The following is an 11,005-nucleotide window of genomic DNA, read 5'->3' on the forward strand; positions in this document are numbered from 1 at the left end:
AGGGGATCCCTCCATCCAGTCGTGGCGAACCGAAGGTTTAGGGAGGAATGTACTTTTGCAACACTGCAGGGCGCATCTGGGCTTCTTCTCATACAAGAACACATAATACATCAGGTTTCTTCATCCTGTTCGGTATTATTTTTGTAGACAGAAGACGTCGTACTTGTTTACCGACTCACATCACTGCTTTTAACATTTGATCGAGACAAGTGTGTATATGTATAGCAGTGTTTGCAGCCTGGATTATGTTGTTATAGCACTTTAAACGAAAAGACATGAAACAAACACCTCCTCCCCTTTAAGCGTATTCAATTGTTACATTAACCACTAACAATATATTCATATTGTTCATTTTGCATGCTCTTAAATCTGGTATTTGAGATCAGATGCTTTATGGAAACAAATAGGTACGCTACAGCAGCACTTTGTCTAAAACATATGAATAAATGTCTTGAAATTCAACATGAACTCTGGCGTCTTATGTGGAAAAAGTAATAGGCATTACTTGAGACCTCCCATATGAGGAGTATGGATCGTGACAAAAAGCGATTAAAAACCACTGAGAATATCACATAGTGCTTTCAAAAGAGAGAGAGAGCAGAAGAATCAAAGATCATGGAGGATTTATTAACATTTATGCACATTTACATAATTAAGTTCAAAGAAAAGGATTCAGGATATTCACAATAAATTTTAAAAGTCAGTATTTTCACCTTAAGTTGCAAAAAGGAGTGAAATCTCAGAGTCATGTGCAGATTCCCACGGTTGGTCCATTCATATCTAAAATGCAAAAAAAAACCAAAACAAAAAAAAATGCTAAAAGTCTCTAGCACTCGTTGCTTTTAAACGGGCAGACCACACACACTTGTGCGATGTCGTCGTATTCGTACGTCCTCTTGAGAAACGTGTCTGTGAGTCTCAGTCCGGAAATACTCTGAAATAAAGCAGAGTAAGAAGTGAGGAAAGGAGGCGAATCGAGTTTCCTAGAAATCAGCCGCAGCTCGCTGTGACACAGTTTCCTACAATCCCGAAAAACAGGAACATTTTGCACAGTTTACCTGCAGACCCTGGACGGATGAGAAGACTGTGAGGGGCAGTGAGAGCGAGGCTCCGGGGTTGAGTTTCCCCAGCTGTCGGCCCGATACTCCGCACCAGTGGATGGAACTGGTGTTGCACATTTCCAGCACCAGGTCCATTGTCCTCTCACTGCAACACCACAGCAGCGGAGAACGACCGTCAGGCCATGTCTGTATTTTAACTTTCGTATCGGTCGTCAAACAGAATTCGCGATGATCCAACGTGGCTGGTTAGGAGAGACAAAATCCGGCTTTTGGGAATTTTTACCTGCAGTTGGTGATTTTACACATGATGTCAAAAGGTTCTTCGAGGTTCACAGTGTCAGGAATCACCTCCAGAGAGAGTCTGATGTCTCCGTATCCTGGAGCCTGGAGGACAAACGAGGATTTAGCAGACTGAGGCAGTAAGATGCACTTCAAAATTCATCAACTAAAGCATCATTAGATACATGTGACTCAAAAAAAAAAAACAAAAAAAAAAACAGGTGATTGACACATATGTGGATATGTACACATTCAGGCCGACACAGACAAATACATCTTGGAATATGCTCAATAGAATTATAAATGCACGCATAAATGGTGGGAATCAACAAATAATGACCAAAGACGTTGAAAAAGTATAAGAAAAATACACTTTTGGAAAAATGTGTGAGCAGAATAGAAAATAAAAAACCAAAGAAGACGTGAGGGGAAACACCATTCTCTGCAGCTGGCTGGTCTGCAGCCTCCCTCTCTCCCCGAGGTTCGTCTTCCACACGATGTCCAGCTTCCCGATCACCGTCACGCCCTTGATGACGCCGGCCTTCTCGGCGTACTCCGGCTTGGGTTTGAGGCAATACAGGTACTGCCGCGTGTCCATGGGCTGCAGGTAGGACATTTTCCCAAACGTAGACTCTCTGCAACGTAAAATTCACAGATGAAGCTGAAGCGGAAACTCTCTCTCTCTTTCTGTCAATGGAGGAAGAGACTGGCGCTCGGTCCTCACCCCTCGTCGCTGCTGGAGACGGTATTGAGCTCCGTGACGTTGTACATCATGGACGGCTCCAGAGACACTTTCTCCATGAACATTGGTGACGTGGTGATGTTCTGGATCTGAGCTTCCAGAAACACTTCGTCCGTCTGGAGGAGGAGGGGGGGGGGGGGGGGGGGGGGGGAAGGCCGGGTGGAGGTGGGTGGAGGTGGAGGGGAGGGTCACACTGATATCGGTCTTTGTGGGGACAAGTGCATAACCTCTGAGGTGAACTGAGCAACACGTCACGTTCATCATGCGGTATTAAAGAGGATTAAAAATTCGACAGCCTCGAACGATGAGTTCGTGTTTTGGTCTTTTTTTTTTTTGCTGTTCTTTATCGTCTTGAGGAGAGACATTTCTAATGAGGCTTCAGTGGGAGAGAGAGGAGACCACTTCTCCAAAAAAATCAGATTAAAGAAAATATCAGTCTGAAAGGTTTTATCTTAATTACTGTATTGATCCGAATATCAAATGCTGTTGTTGTGCCTGGAATTGCAACTGAAATAGTAATGATCTATTTTTCTACTTGGCAGAACTGCAGTATGAGAACGACAGATCTAACGAGATCTGTGTGAGGAACTGTGATCGCTGTAACAGCGATCACAGTTCCTCACACAGATCTCGTCGGATCTGTCGGCTTCTCTACCAGAGTTTCAAATTGTCACTATTTATCAATTAATCACATTTGAAGGTATCGAAAAGTAGCCTGTATGGATTTCAACTTTAAAAATGATTCAGTTTTACAACATTTAATCAATAATTACAAATGATTTTGGGTTCCGCTGTGGTGAACAGACTTCATGTCATCACCATCATTAAGGAAACGAAATGGGACCAATGGGTCTGCTATCAATTGTATGTAGATCTGACAAGTTTGAAAAATTAGCTCTGTTAAGTGCAAGAAAATAATGTTTACATCTCCATAAAACCTAAATTTGGTTTAAAAAACCTTTTATCAAATGAGCTTTTTAAAGGGGAATTTCTTGTATATTCAGACCAACATAACAGTTTCTTTTAAACCAAGAATGCCATTAAAATAGAGAGAGAAAAACATTCAAATAAAACTATATGTTTCTAGACTGCTGAAGTTTGATATTTTCATCAAAATGACACAAAATCAATAACCATTCACTTCCACTGAGGAGCCATTAGAAAAGCTGCCAGCAGACTGAAGACAAACATTTCAAACATCTGAGAAACTCCAAAACAGAGAAGTCATCCTTTAAGACACTTCTGGTGATGAGAGATTCCAGTGGGCATTTATCAGGGAACAAACATCACAAGATAAATTAATCCATTAAATGAATGACATTAGGTTTGCTCAGTGTCCCTCTGAGGATGTTAGTACAGGTGCAGGTGCAGAGAACAGTAGAGGCTGCACGTCCACTTCTGACCCTAAAACATATAAACTGCTTGTGTTATGGCGATAAAAGAAACAAATTAAGCAAGATCAGTAATGCTGAATTAAGTTTTAGTTTCACATTTTTTCTCATCCAAGAGATTCCGACAGTGCATTAAAGTCTGAATACAGTTTAAAAACCGATCTCCTTCTCCCAACTTTGATTTATTTTGCAGCTTTTGGAACTTCTTTCAGTGTAAAACAGTTTTTTTGGATCAACTCTGAACTTTCACCTGTCATTAAGCACGCAGGTTGATATTTTGTGAGACCAACACTGAATTCCAGCAGTCTGTGCAGCCTCCAGCACACACAGTGTGATACAATGACAGAAAAGCAGAGATTAGTTCGTGCCTGCGATTCATAACGTGAGAACAGAACCACGAACCATTCTGAGTGAAGTTAACAGCGAACCACAGAGCTGCGCATCTCTCCATGCAAAGCCATTCCAAACAAACTTTATCACATCCAGGGTAACTGGATAAATAGAGCACAGATATGAAGGAAATGTTTGATTGGTCACAAATAGATACTAATAAAAAAGCCTGATTATTTTAGGAGCATTTGAGGGATGAGCAGCAGAAAATGTGGTAAATCTTCTCTGGCAAACTCAAAAGGCTTATTCTGCTGCTGACTCATTACAAATGTGGCATAATTTAAAAAAAAAGGAAATGCACACATGTTGGAATCTGTAAACGACAACAGCTACTGATTGAATCTTGGTAGCATCATTTCCAGTGGCGTGGCTACGTGATCATTAAATCTCTACAAATCAAAGTTGAATTAATCAAAACGCACACTCTGCCATTCTTCGTCAATGCGGCTTGACCCGATCAATAAAAGCCCCGCCCACCACATTCGGACACCGCAAGCCTCGAGTGAAAAGTCAGAGCGCAGTGTAGGATGAGATTGCAGGAAAGAGCAAGCGCTCAGAGAAAAGGCAACAGTAAAATACTGGAAGATTCCAACCAGTTTGCTGTTATCTGGAGCTCTTTCAGCTCAGATTTCTTTCACTTTAGCTCTTTTTTTTTTTTTTAAATATCCATGCTTTTCTTTCACTTTGCACCTTTCTCTGAGCCCAGCGAGACGCAATAGGCTGCAGAAAACAAAGACAAATTAAAGAGAAGCCGATGCTTCAGCGATGAGAACTGAAGGGACAATTACCACAGAACTGAGGTCACTCTAATGGAGAAAATAAAATACAAGACAACAATAAACAAATGAAGTTACATGCCAGAGTTGATGACAATGAATATATGCAGTCGAATATAAAAAGCTACTGGTATGAAAATGAGAGGTAAAAACAAAATGAAGCTGACTGCCTCCAGGGCGAGAAAAATCCTTGGATCTCCAGCTCGGACAGTAACCAGGCTACACGCCTCTGGAGGTACAAGGTTTTCCCAGGAGGTCTAACTAATGCTAACTGCTTCTATTAGCATCAGGAAATGTCCCTAATGATGAACTGGCGTAAAGAATGAAAGGGTTACAAACATGCACTTTACCTCTGCATTGTAGAACTTTGTCTTCACGTCGAGCGGCTTGAGAACCTGGTTGAAAATAGATTGAAAGCTGAACGCTGCCGTTTTCTCGCTCGGTCCGTTCATTCATTCAGTCGGAAAAAAAAAAAAAACCCACATCTACATCCATACAAAGGTGGTGACGCTCTGAACGTGAATCTATCTGGAACTCTGAGGGAATTGGGTTCGCTCCAAACAGAGGAGCGCAGGCTGCTGGATCCACACCCCGGATGGTAATGGAGTTTGTGCTTTGCTGTGGGACACTGTGGAATTTCACAAGCGGCCTCCAAACTCCTGCCGGAGTTCGCCGCTGCCATCTCACGAGAGCGCGCAGACGCAACTCACCTGGAATTTGAAGAACTTCCGAAAATAGAGCTTCTCCCCGTACTGCGTGGTGTAACTAACGGCGCAAACTAAGCTGCAAATGGGAGGAAAGGATGGAAACATTCAGCAACGAGAAGAGGGATGACAACTTTTACTGAAGCAGAAAATTTGCAAGAACTGTTATTCAATTAAACCGTTTGATACTATGCACCACAAAGAGTATTAAAAAATTAGCATAAATAAACACAATGGACACTGTGGGACTCTGTGCACCACAGTGAATGAGGCAGGATTAACATAGACCCAATGGAAAATGTGCACTCATTCTGATTCAGGAGCAGCAATCGGGCCCGAGAAAGCTCTTCAAAGTAGGCCCCCCCCCCCCCTTTGAAGGATGAAACAATCGAGGCATTTTTAGGTTGGTTTCATCCCATCTGTCTCCCTCAGTCAGCTGGAATCAGCTCCAGCAGCAGTCCAGATGATCTGAGTCTGGTTATACTTTCAATATATATATATAAAAAAAAAAAAAAAAACTCTAAATGACATGGTTTGAAGTCGCTACTGTTTGCTGATCTGCGTCAGTTAAAGCGATACTTCAACATTTTGGCAAATTGGCCCATTTAGGGCAATTCCCTAGTCATTTAGAACAGCATACTTACTTTTTTTGTGAGGGCGAGCTGTTGTTTATTCAGCGGTGGGTCCAAGGAGAGCTTCACGGCGGACATAATGGAAGTGGACGGTACAGTTGCTTCCCTCGTCAAACTCATCAAATACACAATCCAACAACCCCAAAAACACTCGGGTGGACACGTTATAATCTGCACATTCACTACGCTGTGAAACACCTACAAATAATATTGTAGCGTTACGACACTGAAGCAAATACTGGGAACTACTTTTTCTTATGAGATCACTACGCCCAGACGCCATGTTTAGTAAGTAGTTCCGTTTTAGCAATCTTCGCAAAAACCAGTCAATCTCGGAATTTTGCATTAATATTTCACAGCGTAGTGAATGTGCGGATTATAACATGTCCACCAAAGTGTTTTGGGGTTGTTGGATTGTGTATTTGATGAGTTTGACGAGGGAAGCAACTGTACCATCCACTTCCATTATGTCTGCCGTGAAGCTCTCCTCGGACCCACAGCTGAATAAACAACAGCTCGCCCTCACAAAAAAAGTAAGTAGGCTGTTCTAAATGACTAGGGAATTGCCCTAAATGGGCCAATTTGCCAAAATGTTGAAGTATCGCTTTAAGATCTTCTATTTCACTGTGTAGATTGAGTGGTAATCTGTCTGACACCTGAATGTGTCTCAAAGTCATATGAACAGGCTTGAGCTACATTGCTTGGATTTCATCAAGCAAAGGCTAATTTGTGGCCTGAGAGCTGTGAATCGATCAGGTCTGCGTCAGCGTCACGACTGAGACGCAACACTCACATGTGCGTTCCTATTTCTTTGACTTCGTGGTGGATAACGTCGTCGATGCAGCACTCGGGTTTGAGCTCTGCCACGGCGGAGTTGGACGCGGAGAGGTTGAGCCTCTGCGAGCTCGTCTGGAGATCGGCCTGCGGAGATCGTGACAGACGTGAGAGAGGAGCGCCAGCGGCGCGCTGCACAGGCGCTCGTGCTCCACCAGTACCTTGACCAGGATATCTTTAACCACTTGGCTGCTGTCGTTGTGCACACTTATGTAACTTGAGAAGGTCTCGCCCAGGAAAATATTCCTGTGTGATGTAGAGAAAAAAAAATAAAGTCTGTCACGGGAATCAAACTGACAGCCGATTTGAATCAAACTTTATTGATGATTACCCAAAGTTCTGTGGTAACGTTAGCATCTCCCCAAGCATCAGCGTCTCTGCTCCTTTGATGGTGGACGGGTCTTCCTTCATGAGCTGACCGAACAGATCCCCTGCGGAGGCCCGAAACACACAGAGAACCTGCAGTGAATACGTGAGAACTTAACCCTGCGTTCGGCTCACGTTCTGCTGAGAGCTGAAGACACACGAGGCCCGACAAACACGTGACACGACGCCGAGTACAGCCGATTATGTTTGGACCAGGGAGAGGGCGGGGGACAAAAAAGCACCTGTGTAAAAATAGAAGCAGGAAAAGTCATTTAAACCAACAAACAAACAGCATTTCTACATCTGATGTTCCTCCACAGCCACATGACTTTCTCCTGCTACACCGGTGAGCCGTGCAGATCTCTGAGATGCAGGAGCGGTTTTGACACGGGAAGGTAGCGTCAGATGTTTGAGTTTTCCGTTTGCTGCGGGGAGATAAATAAAGAACCTTTGAAGATCGGGTTTCAAAGTCGACTCAAATTCTAATTTCTTCTGTCTTCCTTTTCTAGTTGCTCGTGCAGACGTGCAACTCATCATTTTCACGAATTACCCTATTGACCTGAATATAAGACGAATGTATTTACTACATGAGTTCCGTTTTGCGATATGAGTATGTGCAAATTTAACTCTGCGACTTGTTCCGTACAGGTTTGAAGTGCAGTCTGCAGGATATGTTTCTATTCCCCTCACAGATTTCCTGTCTCGCTGGTTCCTGTCACGCTCCGGTACCGCCTGCTCCTCCCCACAGCATGCCATCCAAAGTGCATGAGATGCAACATTTCGCAGCCTCTTCATGGCTTGTTTGACAAGCTGCTTCTAATCCCTTCGATATGATCTCCAAGTCACCTATTTCCAGTGAACAAAGCCCTCCTTACATTCAGAGAAACACATTTCTGCCGTGGTGAATTCATCTACTGTACTACCATTACTGCCATCCTCAGCAAAATGTCGTCTGGAGCTCCGAGCAGAAACAACACGATGACAAAGAAGGGGAACATCAAAAGCAGCTCAGCTATGCTCAGTCATGTTTCACTTCATCACTACTCATATAAATAGAGATCCCACTTTGAAGTGTCAGTGTAATTTATGGTGAATGGAGAGTTGGGTTACCAGTGCAGCACTCTGCGCTACAATACAAGCAGCAGAAACTTTCAGCAGAAGATACATTTTGGCAATTTGAGGATGGAAATCCAGATCTATTGCTATTAAAATCAGTTGAATAAAATTTTAAACAGAGAAGATTTTAAGTAACCTTTACATTGTATGGATGAAAGCATAAAAAAGCTCTCATACTGAGAGTGTCCTCACTAACTCGGTAGCTTCTTTTAGTTAAATTTAAAGACCGGCGTGAAATCAGCAATTAGAGAAGTGAAAACTTGACATTCTTGTTCTTGAGAAACACAGTAAAGTGTGATGGTAAGTTCCTCAAACAATTGTGGACAAAACTCAGTGGAAAAACAACTGAGTGAGGACTGGAGAAACATAAAACTGTTGAGATGTTAAAATCAGGAAAATGTACATTCAAACAATAAACTGCTTTAAATAGTTCTCAAGAAATCTATTTATTTTAAAGTGGAATCTTGACAAAAAACTCCTTGAAATATTCCTAAATTATTTCTTCTCTCACCTGAATGCTGTTCAAGGCTTTTTTGAGATCCAATAAATTTCATTTAAATATATTTTCTCTCTTTATCTCTTAGAAAAAGCTTTCACTATCCGGTTGTTCTCATCTGATGCACAACACGGTACTAATATAATACAGTTTTTGTACTTACACAATAAACAACATTATTTATGGAGGGGGGTTGTCTTTCATTCTGCTGTCTTGTCTTTATGTTCATTTTTAAAACAAACCAGGCCGATTCATGACATTCTGTTTGGAGGTTTCTGACCAACTGAACTGATGAGTTAAAGCTCATCAATAAACCTTCCTTCCACAAGATCAGATGCTGAACTACAAACGACATCAGACGGAGAAATCGGCAGACTCATGCACAATAATTCTCACTGAAATTCTGCAATCCTCTATGAAACTGAAACAAACAAGCTGTGACATAAATGAGGTCTCATAAATCCGGTTGTCTGTATTTTATGATAAGAAAGGATTTTGACCCACCTGGGAGATCTCGATCCTCACACGTCACTGGAAGGTTTGTGAAGAGCGTGGGCTTTGTTAACCGCATGACTGAAACATAAAGCACCATATGTAAGTGACTGGAATGAAACCTGGATGTAGTTTAACAACACTAATATTTTTCTGATGGATTTCCTTCAATCAAGGCAACGAGGACGCTCACAATGGATGCTGTGTGTCTGCAGCTAAAACATTAAAAACAGCGATTCAGAGTTTAAGTTGACCCAGCACAAAGTTTAAACACACACATCTATAAAGCACAAAACATAAAAAAATAAATAGTTTCTGCTCCTTATTGAAAGTCAGACTGCACTATTCTTTGTTATAGAACACTACTATTTGTTGAATTTTGTTTACTTGGTCTGTGAAAGGAGCAGCTTTCCAATCTTGTGCAATGATCTCAAATGTAGGGAGTTCTTTAGTTTGTATGTCTTTCAGTCTTTGCTGCTAAATAAATGTGGATATGTGTACATTTCTTCAAGAACTTTCATTTAGTCTTGATATTTCAATAACGTCATAAAATAAACAATATGCTCATTTTAGCGAAGTTACCCCTGATCTGAAGCTGTCTCACATCAACTACATGGCAACATAATAATGTGCATTATCACCTTTCAAATAAGCTGTAGTCAATACAAAAAGACTTCATGTTCATGTGACATCCACAACTTTCAAAATATTGCAGAATCGTATAAGTTGCTCTCGTGCAGCAGTGACTGAATGAAAACATTTTATCGAGTTCAAAAATCGTAATATTGTGAATTGATATCAACTTCCTCACAGCAGCAGCAAAGCCCGACAAAACGACAGAGCGTGTGCCTCCATTGCTGTCATTAATCACAAGTTATACTTCAATAACAAAGAAAAACGGCACATTTTGAAGCTGTTCCTGCCTCCAGTTGTCATGTTTTTACATAAACATGTTAGTGTTTTATTTAGCGCAGCTAGCAGCAACAGCTACAACAGATCCTATTACGGCGTCTGTATTAAACCTGCTATCAGCGCGTGAACAGCGATAGACGAGCTTGAGGAAATAAATACCTTTTAACGCAAGTAGATGTTCTTGTTTTGTTTGATTTACGTCCATTTTGATATAAATAACAGTGTATTGAAGGGGATGTTAGCCACAGTGCTAGCTCTTGAACTTTGGCAGCTGGTTTCTTCTTCGTCGTTTCATTGGGGTTGAAGCTACACACATAGACTCCGATGCTGCCCTCTGCAGGCCAGCTCATGTATTACAACAATCAAAACAACTGTGCATGTCTGTTCTTACAGCACGACAGAACAGAATGGAATTACTTTATTATTCCGAGAGAGAAATTATCCATAGCACAACAAACACTATTTATAAGAGGACCAGATTCCTGAATTTCTTTTTTGCAAGGATATACCAAATAAGTGACTTTCATTTGCATTTATTGCATTTCAACATCATTTGCTTGGGCTTCCCATGAAAAATTGATTTGACTTATTTTATTACCTTTATCTGATCAAATTCACTTTGTATATTCATCCGTTTATGCCTTTATTAATGACTTTGTTTTAACACATTTCATAGTCTTATTCACTAGGATTAAGAATCTTAGTCACCTTGTTTTAGTGTATTTCCTTGATTTGGAAATGGAACACTGAAATGCCTTGTGTCTGAATGGTGCTGGAGATCTGCTTTCATGCTGACCTGTTAAATTAGGTTGGA

The 11,005-nt window shown here is 41.4% G+C and overlaps 1 protein-coding gene across 3 annotated transcripts; it reads right to left on the reverse strand.

The window, feature by feature from the left end:
* Nucleotides 1-608: 608 nt before the first annotated feature.
* Nucleotides 609-10,487, reverse strand: trappc13 (trafficking protein particle complex subunit 13). 3 transcript variants are annotated; one of them, XM_030085345.1, is made up of 13 exons: nt 10,351-10,487; nt 9,292-9,360; nt 7,141-7,240; nt 6,971-7,055; nt 6,769-6,896; nt 5,350-5,422; nt 4,990-5,034; nt 4,652-4,669; nt 2,065-2,198; nt 1,777-1,975; nt 1,345-1,445; nt 1,059-1,206; nt 609-934 (listed from the first exon to the last, which is right to left on the reverse strand). In XM_030085345.1, exons 1-13 carry the CDS (start codon nt 10,394-10,396, stop codon nt 827-829), a joined length of 1,254 nt encoding a protein of 417 aa, XP_029941205.1. In that variant the 5' UTR covers nt 10,397-10,487; the 3' UTR covers nt 609-826. The 3 variants fall into 3 exon arrangements, with proteins under 3 accessions (XP_029941205.1, XP_029941207.1, XP_029941206.1); XM_030085347.1 differs by having other exon boundaries at nt 7,141-7,600; nt 10,351-10,423; XM_030085346.1 differs by lacking the exon at nt 4,652-4,669.
* Between the last annotated feature and the right edge of the window lie 518 nt (nt 10,488-11,005).

The sequence above is a fragment of the Salarias fasciatus genome, assembly GCF_902148845.1.
Source record: "Salarias fasciatus chromosome 7 unlocalized genomic scaffold, fSalaFa1.1 super_scaffold_4, whole genome shotgun sequence".
NCBI lineage: Eukaryota > Metazoa > Chordata > Actinopteri > Blenniiformes > Blenniidae > Salarias > Salarias fasciatus.